Here is a 14,970-nt window from a genome sequence, read left to right on the forward strand (position 1 = left end):
TGACTGCAGCTGGCACCCGCCTGCTCTCCCGCATGAGTTGGGTGTTTGGTTTCTGCCAAAAACCCCGTGTGTGGTAAGCGATGAAGGGCAGCGAGGGCGCTGCCAGCGAGGCAGTGGCAGCGCTGTCACAAGGAGACACGGGTGTTGCAGGAGTCTGTGACCTTCCCCCTCCATCTCACCTTTGGGTGCACATGCCCTCTGCAGCCGTGGGAAGAGGCACCGTGCCGGCACTCGCTTACACCAGCTGTCCTGTGGGGACACCAGGCTCAGCTGCCCGGCTTCAAGCTTCAGCCTGCTGGTGGAATCGGGGTCAGATACTAAGATTAGAGGATGGATCTTGTCCCACCTGAACCTGCTTGTCTTGAGGTTCATTTCAAGGTGTTGAGTAACTACTTTGAGTAACAGCAGCTTGAGGAATCATGCGGCTGCTTTTCTGTCCCTTCCTCAGGGCTTGAGGCTTGATTTGGTGATTGCCCTAGGATCATTCCCAGGAGGATTTCTAGTACTGGTATGTCTGGTTGGAGGCTTCTATGTCATGTGAGCCCACAGCTTTTCAACTATAAATTGCCAGGGAAAGTCCAAAATACCCATTTCAATACTTGTTCCCAAACACCTCCACTCCTAAATGCCCAAGGTAAAGAAAATCAAATACATCCAGCTTTGAAAAATAATTTATTAGAAAACAAGAAAGGCTGAAGCTGGGTGCTGTGTGTGGTGGTGGTCTCCCCGGTTCAAGAAAGACATTGACAAACTGTGATGAGTCCAGTGGAGGCCAGCCAGGATGCCTGGGAGGCTGAGAAGTAGGCTTGCTTTGGTGAAAAAGTGGCCACTGAAGAGCAGAGGGGATCAGCTGGCTGTTTTCAGCTACCTAATGGGTGGTTATAAGAACATGGAGCCAGATTGTCGCTGGAGTTGCAAAATGAAGGAGAAAGGGCAATGGGCACAAGGGAAGCTGTCTCAGGGGAAATCCTAGCTAGGTGTAAGGCAAAACACTGTCACCATGAGGGTGCTCAAATGCTGGCACAGGTGACTCGGTGAAGCCCTGGGCTATCTGATGTGGACTGGCTTGGAGCAGGGCACTGGACTGATGGCCTCCAGAGGTCCTTGCCAACCCAAATTACTCTGAAATGGGATTCGTCCAAATCTAAATACTTTTCAGATGAGACCATATCTGTTAAACTGGAAAAGAGCAGCACCAGAAGCAAAGGCTGGCCTGTGTCCAGCTTGCTGCCCACCAGGAGCAGCCTCTAGGTGGTCAGCAGCTGTGGTTCCCAGCCACTCCACACCCTTTGTCCTTTCACTGTGTTTTTCTGTCCCAGATGCACAATGTTCCCTTTGCCCTTGGCTCTTTCCATTTGATAAAAGCTTAAGAAAGCCTTGTTTTAGGATGCAGTACAACAGGATCTTATCAAAACCTCAGATTTTGCCTAAAGTCTTACGGCTGCATGACGACAATGCTGCGTTAACACCCTCCGTTTCCTGGGCTGGTTTATTTTATCAGAACTAACACAGCACATCTAATAGAGTGTTGTGCAGGATGGTCTGGAAAAGTGAGTCCTGGTGGCTTTGTTTTGTTTTTACTGCATGAATGGCTCACTGGTGAAGAGAGGAGGTTGTCTCTTCAAAGGTTTGCCTTACCTTAAACATTTAACAGCACGAAATGGGCAAAAGGGATTTCTTTGCAAATACGAGTTTTCAGATGGCAGTGTCACCTAGTTATATATGCCAAACCAAGCCCTTGCTTTGTTTTTTTCATCTCATGCAGTAAGTAATTGGGACTTCTCATTAGCAAATGAATGATTTAGGCCTGTTGTAACACCTGACTTAACTGGGTAGTAATGGAACAGGGAATAAAAAATATCTCTGAGGATTTGTGTCACACAAGAGGAGCCATGCACGGGACCTTACTTCATGCAGTGTAGACAGGATGATTCCCAGACCCTTAGCTAATGAAGGACTCACCTGTCATATTTGGAGTTTTTACATCTTTTTGGAGTCCAGTTACAGTGAAGGAGTCAAACAAGTGAAGGATTTAAAGTTTCTGTAGATGTAGGGTAACTTTGTGGAGTGCTTATTATTTTAAGCACCTACCAGTTCCAAAAGAAATATAATAAGAGCCCGTTTTTTTCCTGTAGCTTGTTTATACTGAACAGGATGATAGCATGGCTGGCTGTCTCTCAAATGGAAAGCAGATTTTGGGCACAGCTTGTTTCATTTAGAGGGGAGCTTGGCCAAATCTTCCTTCAGATGTATACAAAGCTGGTGGGAATTCACCGGTTGCAGTCAAAGGAAAGAATCGATCTCTAACTTGTTAATACAGATATTGTATTTGAAGAGTTAACTTTTTTTAATTCATTTCTGCAGTTTCCATATTAACCAGTGATTGTCCTTCTAGATTGTCCTCTTTTTCAGCGTCTGAGGTGACACGGCTTTAGCCAGAAGGAGACCATTCCTGATTTTACTCAGTTTGACTCTGTTGACAGAACCAAAGTTATGCTTATCTGGGCTGAGCGTTTATTAAAGAATATTTAATGTAAATGTCTATTGCATGCACAGAAACATTGTAGTTGCAGGGGTGATTCAGTAAGCTAGCGAACGAGCAAAGCCATTCACTGGGTGCGCCCATCCAGACCCAGACCCCTCCTATAATACAGCAGCAAAAAAGGCCTTGTCCTGGGTCTCTGCTGGTCTTCTGGCTGCAGGCGTGCACCAGCCTGACCCTGCTCCTCAGCTTCCCCCTGTGAGGGCTGGGCGTTGGCACAGATAGGTGTCACTTTTGCCTTTCCTTACACGGAGGAAAACACGAACAACACTTGTATTGCATCACTGAGCAACAGGGATTGCAATGGATGCAAACCGCTGTGTTGGCATCCTTGTGACACTCCACCTTCATTTTATGCAGCTTTCTGCTTGGACATCTGCCGATCTTGTGGAGGATGCTGAGGAAACAGGAGTTTATGCAAGATCTCTTCCTGCAGTGGTGAGTTGAGACACATCAATAGCATGGAATTGGGTGGCCCTGTAGCACGCATTGGGAAATCAAGGCACAGAGGCCCTGAGTTACCTATTTAGCATCATTCAGAGGAGCTAGAGAGCATTGATCTTTCTCTTAATGGCTTTATTCACTGAAGGCTGTAGTAGTTCCCAGTACATGCTGCTTTGGTCCTTCAACGTTCTAGGTCCGAACTGTTAGATTTTGGCGGTTTGTACCATTATTGTCCTTTTTTTTTTTATTTCCCTTCTCTTCTTGTAGGGCAGAAAAATACGGACCTATTGTGCGGCTTAATGCCTTTCACAGAGTCTCAGTAATGATTCTGAGTCCTGAAGGAGTGAAGGTACTGCAAAACAAAGCCAAATGGATGGTGGGGATGGCCCCATTGCTTTAGAAAGAGAGAGGTGGTGCCTGATGTTCAGGGCAGCGTAGTACAGCCACTCCATGCCTGTGGAGAGGGTAGTTCTGGCCAGGTTAGGAGGGTGAGGTGCTCTGCTGTCTGAGCTGTCCTCATTTATTTTCTTCCTTGATCAGCTGATTTATTTTGTTATCTGTATTTAAACAGCAGATAGAGCAAGCATCCACGATTTCTGAAAGGCAGACTCTCTGCAAGTGAGACATAATATCTCAGATGAGTGAGGCACAAAAGACTGAATTTCTTCCTCTAAATCTTTGCAATAACCAGAGTAAGATTTCGGGTCATTGGGCAAAAAATGCTAGAGGCACATAAAACAAGCTAGCAGCACAGGAACTGGGGAATCAGGGCACACCAAATTATTCATCTAGTCTTCAGACTGTTGCTCCAGGAGGCAAAGAGTGAACGTGTGAGTGGCTTTTTGTGTTTCATCTGGGAAACAGATCACACTCAGTGCTCACTGACCTGAGATTTGATTTTAGGAGTTCTTGATGTCGCCACAGTACCCAAAGGATCGGCTGGTGTATAGTCGTATCTTCAACATATTTGGTGAGAGGTAGGTGAAACCCATCTGAAGCCATTGTGGTCTGAAAATAAGTGAAAAATTAAAAATGTCAGAGTGTCATGCCTGTGACCATTTACCTTAGTGTGGGGATTAATGACTAATTCTGAGATATGTAAGCAGCATGTGTGAAGTCGAATGTGTTCATGGTCAGAAAAGAGGTTATGTTGGATTTTTTTTGCCTTGCTCACAGTTTTCTTGTTTGGTTGTTTTGGTTTTTTTTTTCCCCTTATGGATGTTCAGTTATTCTCAGAGTACCTTGCTCAAGACCATCATCAAACTTCAGGCTGTTGTTCAGCCTCGAGAAGAGAAGGTTTTGGTGAGACTGTATAGTAGCCTTCCAGTACCTAAAGGGGGTCTACAGGAAAGATTCCTCTTTATCAGGGAATGTAGTGATAAGACAAGGAATAATGGCTTTGAACTGAAAGAGGGTGGATTTAGATTAGATACTAAAAAGAAATTCTTCACTATGAGAGTAGTGAGGCACTGGAACAAGTTGCTCCGGGAAGTTGTGGATGTCCCCTCCCTGGAAGTGTTCAAGGCCAGGTTGGATGGGGCTTTGAGCAACCTGGTCTAGTGGAAGGTGTCCCTGCCCATGGCAGGGGGCTTGGAACTAGGTGATCTTTAAGGTCCCTCCCAACTCAAACCAGTCAACAATTCTCAGTTAGACTGCAGAGCACTGAATTATTCTTTAATGCATGGGAGTTTCCATCTCCCAAGTTCAAGAACTAAAGGGGATTTTTCTCTGTTAGCCTGAAGCTTTTAGAAATACAATAGTCCTTTTAATTATATTCCTTATTTACATAACAGATATAACGAACCAATGTCTTATTTGACTCAGCAGTCCACACCCACCAGGCAGAATGCATCTGCAGTTCAGTCATTGTTCACAGTGATGCAGTGACTGTGTGCTTAAGGCAGCACGGTGCTCCCCATGTGGGAAGAGACAGTAGATGTAGAAGAGTTATCTTTGTGACTACCTGGGGTTTGTCTGGCTCCACTGCTGAGGACCATTCCCTTCCTTGTTTTCCTAAATGCTAGGTTTCTAGGGAACGGCTTGGTGACTGTTTGCAACCACGAGCACTGGCACAAGCAGCGGAAGATCATGGATCCAGCTTTCAGCCGAACGTAAGGCACATATCTCTGGGATCATCTTGCTGTTATTTCTACTGAGTTGTTTCATGATTCTTCCTGTCATAGTTCCATTATTTGGTATTTGATTATTTGACTGGAGACCTTATTGTGGCCTTCCAATATCTAAAGGGGGCCTACAAGAAAGCTGGGGAGGAACATTTTACAAGAGCTTATAATGATAGGATGAGCAGTAATGGCTTCAAACTGAAAGAGGGTAGATTAGATTAAATGTAAGGAAGAAGTACTTCACTATGAGGATGGTGAGACACTCAAACAGGGAAACTGTGAATGCTTCATCACTGGAGGTTTTCAAGGCCAGGTTGGATGGGGCCTTGTGCAACCTGGTCTAGTGGGAGGTGTCCATGGGCAGGAGGGTTGGAACTAGACGATCTTTAAGGTCCCTTCCAACCCAAATGATTCTATCATTCTATGGTATTTAGAAAGAGAAAAATCCCATTTAGTGGCAAAATCACTTCTTACTTAGAGTCCAATGCACCATTTCACTGAGAAGTATAATTTGACCAGACTTCCCATGGGGCAGTGATACCCGTACGAGCTTGACAATGGCAGAAAGGTCCCAGGAGTGTGGCAGTTGCTGCCTTTTCCTGTTGGAAAATAGACCTCAGGTGTTTAATGTGGGCAAGCCTTGTCGTTCACCTGAGTGATTCCCTATGGGAGATACAGTCTGGTTTGATTGTGTGTGCCTTGATGCATTGCATTTAGGGTCTGAAGATAAAGTCCATTTGTTTCAGCAAACACGTGTCCTTTGCAACAACAGTGATTGTTTACATGGCAGGATGGTGCGGGGCTGCTATAAAAAGAATTTAGCTCATTGGTTTGCTTTTTAAAGTATTAAGGCAAATTTATTATAATTTTTTAAAAAACTGTACGTTTTTCTATGGGCAATAATTAAGGTAATTTTGCCTGCGCAAAGATGTCCTCTCCAGAGTCTCCATCACGCATTTTTATTGATTGTTCAGCTACCTGATTGGTCTGATGGAAACTTTTAATGAAAAAGCAGAGGAGCTCATGGAGAAGCTAGAGGAAAAGGCAGATGGCAAGGAAGAGTTTAGCATGCTGACGATGATGAACCGGGTGACTATGGATATCATTGCAAAGGTACCAAATGTCTGCTTGCTTGCTTCCTCTGCGACTGGAAGGAACGAATGGAAGTCATGGGTACCAACAGCAGGATGGGATCAGGAGCTAGAGCCAGGGAGCAAGACCTTCACCCAGCAGAGCTGAAGGACTAATTGCGCCACTTCCTTTTGGTCTGAGCTGTAGGAGGGCACAGCCTGAGCATGGCTTGCGGGATGAGGACCCTTTGCAAAAGCACTTAGATCCTTCTATCTCCCACTCCTCTGTGCCAAAAGGGGGACACCAGTGCTCGTTCATGTGTGGGTGTCATATATGTCAGCATGAAGTCTGACTTGGGCTGGCTTTTCCCTTCTCTATGCAACACCATATGGGATGAATGGAGAGTAATAGTAAATTGATAATTCCCCCAAATAAGGAGGAAGCATAATGTAGATATTACCTTTCCCTTGCAGCCTTCTGCAAGGTGGGTTCTAGCTTGTGAGAGTAAAAGGCGGCAGTGTGAGGCTGTCCTCTTTCACCCAGCCCCGGGGAGCCAGGAGGATGCAGCAAGTTGTCTTCTTCTCTCCCTCTCCTCAGGTGGCCTTTGGCTTGGAGTTGAACGCACTGCGTGATGACCGGACGCCCTTCCCCCGCGCCGTGACGCTGGTGTTGGAGGGCATGACCAAGGCCCGCATCCCCTTCCTGCGGGTCCGTACGCCGCGCTCCTCGCCTGGCGGCCGCCTGCAGCCACCGGCCCTGCCCCAGTTAGCGGGCTGGAGCTCTGTGAGGCCCATGTACCGTGGGGGAATGTCACCAGTAGCTCTTCCCTCCAACATAAATCAAGACAAAACTCATTAGTGCTTTAAAACACTTGCAAAATTAACACTAACTTTTAATGCTTCCTTTTTGCCATCTCTCCCTCCCTGCATGTGTGGTCTTCTCATATGGTTTTTTCTACTTCCACACCCATCGCTGCAAAAATTGAGATTTTTGCCGTTTGTCCAAGAAGGACGGCAGTCTTCACTGAAGGTGGAAGAATTTTGAACATTCTCACTATTAAAAAGAAATCCATTTTTGGCCTAAATTGATGTACTAGGAAATTATGGCTGTTATACAAAATAATAAGTTAAAAATCATTCCACAGTTTCTCATGAAGGCTGTAGTTAAGAATTCTAGAGTTCCTGTTTTCCTTTGTGGGCCCAGGGGTGAGATTCTGCATTGCATGCTGCAGTTTCTTTCCATGGAGAGGTGAGGAATTTTGCTCACAGAGCCCAAAACAGCTCTGACAAGGCAGGATATCTGCATACACAGACTGAGATATTTCTCATTTCTGCCCAAACCCTTCACTCTGGGGATGATGACTTTGCTCTGTGGAGAGCAGATGTTTTTGAGACAAATGCTATTTAATGGGAAAACAAGGTGCTCACTTGAAAAATAACACTGGCAGTATTTTTTACCAGCAAAAGGAATAAAATGACTGAAGAAATTCTGTATTCAGTACATGCCAGGGAAACAGAAGCTGGTAAAGGAGGTCAAGGAGAGTGTGAGGCTGCTGCGGCGTGTGGGGAAGGAGTGCCTTGACCAGAGGAGGGAGGCCATCCAGAATGGGAAGGAAGCCACGTTGGACATTCTTACCCAGATACTGAAAGGAGATGGTAGGGGATATGTTGCTATTTGAGTGAATTTGTGTGTCCTGTTTTGCCATGAGATTTGAGGAGGATTGTTTTGGGCATCTGAACTGTGATCCTCCTTTAACATCTTTTTCATTCTGAAGATAATGAGAGTTGCTTTGAAAATTGCCTGTTTCTTTGTGTTGGATCAAATATTGGTCCTAAGTCACTGCTGAGTTGCCCGCTCAGCATCCCCTCCCAGCGCCACCTCAGACAAAAAGTGCAAGATGTGGCAGAGCTTCCCGGCTGTTTCAACTTGGGCATGGAGGTGTTTTCTAATCTCATTTGCTTTTTTCCCTTGACAGCTCTGGAGGAAACTAGAGATGATGAAAACATTGTGGATAACTTCATCACTTTCTTTGTTGCAGGTTGGTAACTATTTTAATGCTTAAATATGTCATGTGGGAAGCTGTACTCATTCTTGGTGTGTCTACAGGTCATAATTAACATCCTTGTTAACTCCATGTGGTGCTGCTGTAACCAGACATCATTTGGTTGGAAGACAGCAGTGTTACAATGGTGTAGGACTAGCTGGGCCAGATCTGAAGAAAACTCCTGAGTTTTCTCATATAATATGGCAAATGATATGTCATCCTCCTTCAGTCATATCAACAGAGCAAATAATGGCAGGCCAGTGGTTCACAACCTGAGGTGCAGAGGGCAGCACTGCTGGCTGCAGTTCAGGGCTGTTCCTCATGGGGTCCTGGCCCTTCCAGATCCTGCTAAACCTTGCTGGAGGCATCTTTAATGTAATTTCTGTGTTGCATCACCCCACCCACGTGATTACATCCCATTCTTGCCCTAAGAGTGGTTGTCAGTGTATGGTAGGAGAAAGCATTGTCAAACCTACTAGGAAAAGTAGGGGCCAAGATGATACATGGGTTAAACAGTGTAGAAAGATTGATCTTGGAAGTTGGTAGGATTTAAGTTACTAAGAAGGTGAGGTCAAAACACTGTGTTTTTTTTTCAGAAGAAAGACATTATTGTGACAAATATGTCTTTGCAGGAATCTGTTTTCTGTAATGCTTTAAAATAATACATACACCTATCCATGAAAAAATAAACTATCCACTTAAAGCAGACATTTCAAAGGAAGATTGTTAGAAGCTCCGTTTTCCCTCAAAGCTAGTTAAGTCTTTGCTTCTCAGCAGAACCGTGTGTCCCATAATATGACAGGGCAAATGTTGAACCTTGCTGACCATTCTGTTTAGGAGCTCATAACCATTAGGTGTGGCATGCAGCCACTGCAGCTTTGAGTTGACAAGCAAGACAGTGTGTGTCTTCACCAGCTGTGTCTTGTTCTTGTCATTCTGGAAAGCTCCTTATGTAGAAATTCCTTCTACTGCTGAATTTCTAGCTTACTTGACATTAAACGTTCACGATGTTTAAAGTTTCCTGTTCACAAAACACTAGTAGACTATCTTTGTATCATGTTACTGTTTCATACTGACCTTTAAACCAGCTTTTTTTGTGTGTGTGTTAGGTCATGAAACCACTGCCAATCAGCTGTCATTTACAGTAATGGCCCTGGGTCAGCATCCTGAAATACTGGAAAGGTACGTGCACTCCAGTTTGCAAACCTCACTTGCTGTTAATTTCAAGGTGAACTTAATTACAAAGATCATTGAAAAGCTAGGATCAGTTCCCAATAAATTGTTGCCTCCCTTCCAAAACAAACAGTTTTATAGTCTAAATATATGTAAAATTTTAGAAAAGGTTAAGATAAATTACTGCAATTGCTTCTAAGTGATTTTTTGGAAGCCTTCATACAAAGCTGGTCCCAAGTCCTGCCTGATTTGTCTGCACTGGACGTTCAGGCAGGCTGGCTGGAAATCAGTAGACATTTTGCCTGAGGATGGAAGTCCAACTCAGTGCCTGGGAACTGAAAAATGTAATCTGTCAACTTGCCTAGCAAGAAATGGGTGTCAGCAGCTAACATTTATTAATTTAACTGCAGGCTTCAGGCTGAAGTGGATGAAGTTATTGGTGCCAAGAGAGACATTGACTACGAAGATCTTGGCAAACTCACCTACTTATCGCAGGTACTGCAGGAGTGAGGTAAATACCAGTCAGAGCTCTTTGGTAGCACTCCAGCCATCTCATGAGACTGCCAAGAGGAGCCACACACTTTAAAATTTTAAGAGCAATGCCAGTATTTGGTCCTGAAAGTATTTGTCCTCAGAGAGTCATCAGGCAGGTACTATGAGCCGTTTGCAGCAGGCCAGCATTGTTGGGAAGGTTGTTCATCAGATTTCTTTCCAAAATCCTCATAATTCTTTCACTGCTTTCTGTAATTATTACCAAGCTGGGAGACAGAGTGTAGTGGATTAATCTCCAAAGATGAAACTATGGCTGTATTTTAAGAAGGGTTTGCAACTTGGAGCCCAACCTCTGTGTGAATCCCACACACTTCTCAACTCACAGCTCTATTTTTGTTTGATTATTGCTAAAGCATTTCCATCTATGATCTCACTATGCACCATAAACTCAGTGGGATTTGAGGACATCCAAAAATAATGGCCAGTTTTTGTAGTTTCAGTTTTATATTATTCAGTCTTGAAACTCTTCAGTCACTCAGGGAGGAAAAAAATCAAAAACCCCAACAACTCTGTTCCTAGAAGAGGTCTTGTGTATAGAAATGGGGGTTGGTAATGAACTGCAAACCCAGCGCTTGGCTACTTGCCAGTGTTTGTGTTGCATATCTTTTTTTACAAGATGGGGGACACCAGTACACCTCAGGAGAGGCTGAATCACAGTTCTGGCAGCTATTCTTCTGCTTAAATTTCCCAGTGATTTTAATAGTCTGCTGTGATCACTTTTCTCTTAAACTGCCCTGCCAATGTGGGTGACGGTGTTTTATCATTTGCCAAATCCCATCCTACAGATCACTGTGTTTTGACAGCAGATAGATTTTTTTTAAAGGTGTATTGCTCATGAGGAAAATGCATCTCTGTGTGATTACAGAAATCCACAGGTTTTCTTAGGCTTTTCCAGACAGCATCACAATTAAACCACTCCAGTTAGGATGAGGTATCTAAGCCTTTCAAATTTAAGAGAGATCACATAAGAGCCTGTCAAAGCAGACCCTTTATTTAACAGAACAGGCTTGGATCTGTACAACCAAAACTACAGTCACCCTTGGTCTCAGCCAGTCCATCACTTGAAGTATGGGAGACCACAGGACTCCTGTCGCTCAGGCAATTCTGAGCCCTTTTGTCCATGCTGCTTCTTCATTAATCCACTCGTGCATTCGCACCATTAATTGCATTTGCAGTGCAATGCTAATGTGCACTGTTAATTAGGTTTCACTTGATGAAATAAGCCATTCTTACAGCTCACTGACACCAAAAGAAATGGTCTCATTCCATTTTTTCTCACCGTTTCTATTCATTTTCTTTTGCCAGGTTGTTTTTTCATTTTAGTGCTCTGACCTGGCTCAGCTCCCCAAGCAGCAGAAACATGACAAAGACAGGAACAGGAGCACAGTCCCGAGAGTGGGAAGGAGGTGGGAGCAACCACCCATCCTCATGGCAGCTGGCACTGGGAACAGCTCGTCAGGGGCATGAGGTTTCACTCATATATTCCCTTTGAATTTGCTTCCCAGTACTTTTGCACTTAGTTGTTGACTCGACTCGAGGTGTCAGATCTGCTCCATGCATGGGATCTCTTGCGGTCTTTGCTTCTTTCTCTCTGTATTTTACCAGTCGTAAGAAAGAGCCAAGCCTGAAGGAGCTGACTTAGCCATACGTTTTGCCTACAGGCATCCAAGACAGATACACCACCATCTGTTCCACAAGTCAAAAGCTCCCATTTAGCTGAAGTGAAAGGCCAGAGGGAGGTAATGAATTTTATTTTTGCTTCCTACATGGAATGAACTGAGTGGGCTCTTGTGCCTTCCGCGGGCGCAGGTTTTGAAGGAGTCGCTGCGGCTGTACCCGCCCGTCCCGGGCACCATCCGCTGGCTGCAGAAGGAGCACGTCCTCGGCGGCATCAGGATTCCTGCAAGGACGTCGCTTGTTGTGAGTCCACCCAACAGCTTTCAGCTGCTCCGGCCGGTCCAGATGGGATGGATATGGGTATCAGAGGGCCAAAATTCTCCCTGAGCATATTTCTACTGGCGCCTCCGCAATTTTGGCTAAAATGGGGGGTATGAACTGGGACTGTGAATTGGTTTTGCCTAGGGAGTGGAAGGCAGTAATGGTTTTGTACCTGTGACAGCAAAGAGGCATTTTCAGTGTGCTGTTCCTGACTAGTTTAACACAGATCAACTCCTTCTCCACAGTTCAGCACTTATATAATGGGAAGGATGGAAAAGTATTTCAAGGATCCGCTCACTTTCAATCCAGACCGTTTCAGCAAAGATGCACCTAAGTGAGTTTCTTTTTACTCCCAGGTTATTAAATACATAATAAGAAACATTACAGAAAGAGATTTCAAGGGAGAGAAAAAAGTACAATAAAACTCTGTTTCCACTCCAGTATGCTTAATGTTGAATCCTTATCCAAATGCAAATGTAGAGCAATAATGTGCAGCTTTTATTCAGAGGTTCTTTAGACCACATGATACATTTGGAAAAAAATAATTCTAGTGTTATTTAATGTTTATATGGAGGTCAAAGCTTTGGGCCAAAACCAGGTTGAACGTTTGCCTTAGTGCAATACAAATATTTAATGCGTAGAAGCCCTGGCTCCAGGATGCTTGAAGTGTCTCCACATTAGGGAGGGGACAAGGGGCTGAGGGACAGGAGATGCTGTTCAGCCACCTGGGTGAGCAGCCTAAGTCTCATCAGCAGGTGGGAGTGCAATAGGAGGGACCAGTGACCTAAACATTTGGTGCTGATCCCTGCATCTAACTACTTGGTGAGTTGGGGGTTTTATTTCAGCCTAGAGTTAATCTGGTCTTGTGAACCAAATACCCATCACTCACATGGTTTAGAGCTGGCCAAAGGAGCAATAATTAGGTGGTTCATTACATCCTCAGGATGAGCTGGAGACCATCAAGAGTATGCATGTTCAGCTTTGAAATTAGATTTGCATGCATGGAAACAGCTCTGTGTGTGCAGCCATATAGTAAGTAGGGATGATGAGGAAACTTGCTGCAGAGCTGTATTGCAGCTCCGAAGAGAGGAAAAAAAAAAAAAACAACACATTAATTTGGAGGCTGTCTTAACAAGTCAGCTAGGTGAGGTGGTATTTAGACCATTTCCTTGCTGCTGTGATGAAATATCTGCTTGTTTTGTTACAACCAAGCTGTGATAGTGACAGGTTTGAACATTTTTCTTTGCAGGCCATATTACTGCTACTTTCCATTCTCTCTGGGCCCCCGATCCTGCATTGGGCAGGTGTTTGCACAGGTAAGCAGAGGCCTGGAACAACATGTCATTAGTGAGCACTGGGCCAGCTCAGGGTGTGCTGGCTGTCTCTGGTGGTGGGGCACCAAAGGCCATGCTGATGGTGTGCTGACCCTCTTCTCTCTAGAGGGAGGATCCCCACTATGGCCACGACAGGGCATGTCTCTCAAAAGCTCTCACATGGGCAGACATACATGTACCTACCTGGGCCCATGTTACCTGTGCATGCGTGCAGCCAAGGTGTCTGCAGGGGAGGGGCAGCAGACTGCTCTCCTCTGAACTGTCCTGGGTCACCCTGCTTGAATCCAAACCCCTTGGTGTGAATCACAGACAACATGCCTTTGCCAGCCAAGGTCAGACACACAAAGGGTGTGCAGGGGCTCTTAGGGACCAGCCCATGGCTGCAGCTGGCAGAGTCAAGGCAAGAAAAAACATCATCTGGCAGGAGGGCACAAGCCAAGGCTGGCACTGAGAAGGTGAGGAGGGAGCTGTGTGCATGGGAGGAACAGTTAATGAAGTGTATGAACATGGCAGAGAGCATTTCAGAAGGGCAGCAGGAGTCCAGCTGTGCTGGGAATTCAGCTAAGCACCACTGCTCAAAATCTATAGGTTAAAGGGCTTAGTTTTACACTCTGGTTTCCAAAACATTGCACACATAAACGCAGGGCCAATTTTAGTGCCTGTCTGTTGTCCTCAAATCCAGGAAGCCTCAGGTGACTCTCTTCTCTCTGCCCAAACTCAGCCAGCTGCATTAACAGTAGCATTTAGCTTTTAAATCTCTATATTGACAAAGCAGCATGACCTCATACACTGACTTTAGGTAACTGCAGTCCAAGCTGTATTTGCCCTCACTGATGATGAGTTTGCTTTTCTTCTTTACAGATGGAGGCGAAAGTGGTGATGGCAAAACTGCTGCAGAGGTTTGAATTCCAGCTGGTACCAGGGCAGAGTTTTAGGCTCTTGGATGCTGGAACCTTTAGGCCGCTAGATGGAGTGATGTGTAAATTAAAGCCAAGGAGCCCGGTGAGAGGCTGCCGGGCGTGACTGCTCAGGGGGCAGGGCAGCACGACATGGTAGTGGTAGCATTTTGTCTGATTTGGAAGATCTTCACACTAATCAAATGTTAGATTTTACAGGCACCCTTACAGGATTACTAGACTGAATTTTTCCTAGCCTTTCTCATCATTTACTGAAGAAAACGTAAGGAGGGGTCACTCTAGATACATTTGAGCACCTTCAGTCTGGAAACATACCTGGAATTGCAAAGCCTGTTTCTTTCCTGTGGGACTCTTGGTTCTGACTAGACCTGGGAAAGGTCATTTCACTGGAGTTCCACACAAACCTACACTCAAATCCCAGCTAGTAGTTTCCACTAACTTAAAACACAGCATGGTCTAAGTAAGCCTTTGCTTGGGGAATTTCATAGTAGAGCTCAAGATCTGAGCTGAACTTGGGAAGAGAAGTTCAGAGCTATTCTCGTTGTCCAAGCAATTTGGGTGAGTCTTGATGGGTGGTCCATTTTAACCTGGTTAATTTTCCTTGTCTGTCTCATCACAAAGCTACATGAATGCTTGGACTAGATGGTCTAGTAGCTACAGCGGGGTTGGAAATAAGTGCCTGGAAGCAGATGATACTTAAAATGATATTGCCACTGAAGAAATGCTTGTGCAGCTTAAGCCAGAGGCAGGAGAAGGTCCTGCAGCTGTCCTAAAGCTGGTTGCTGTGTGCAGGCTTGCAGCCTGGCTCTGCTAGGGGAAGGATGGTTATGTG

At 45.1% G+C, this 14,970-nt stretch overlaps 1 protein-coding gene across 1 annotated transcript; it reads left to right on the forward strand.

Moving 5' to 3' along the window:
- Positions 1 to 2,902: 2,902 nt before the first annotated feature.
- Positions 2,903 to 14,244, forward strand: LOC103770689 (cholesterol 24-hydroxylase; the record flags this gene model as incomplete). The annotated part of the gene is made up of 14 exons (XM_008937963.1): positions 2,903 to 2,980; positions 3,254 to 3,335; positions 3,890 to 3,963; positions 5,011 to 5,097; positions 6,084 to 6,222; positions 6,778 to 6,888; positions 7,679 to 7,835; positions 8,156 to 8,218; positions 9,334 to 9,406; positions 9,808 to 9,892; positions 11,759 to 11,869; positions 12,133 to 12,221; positions 13,137 to 13,203; positions 14,083 to 14,244. Coding segments are annotated over 14 exons (1,378 nt in total), but the record flags the coding sequence as incomplete, so codon positions are not given.
- Positions 14,245 to 14,970: the final 726 nt, after the last annotated feature.

The sequence above is a fragment of the Merops nubicus genome, unplaced genomic scaffold (genome assembly GCF_000691845.1).
Source record: "Merops nubicus isolate BGI_N331 unplaced genomic scaffold, ASM69184v1 scaffold24323, whole genome shotgun sequence".
Taxonomy (NCBI): domain Eukaryota; kingdom Metazoa; phylum Chordata; class Aves; order Coraciiformes; family Meropidae; genus Merops; species Merops nubicus.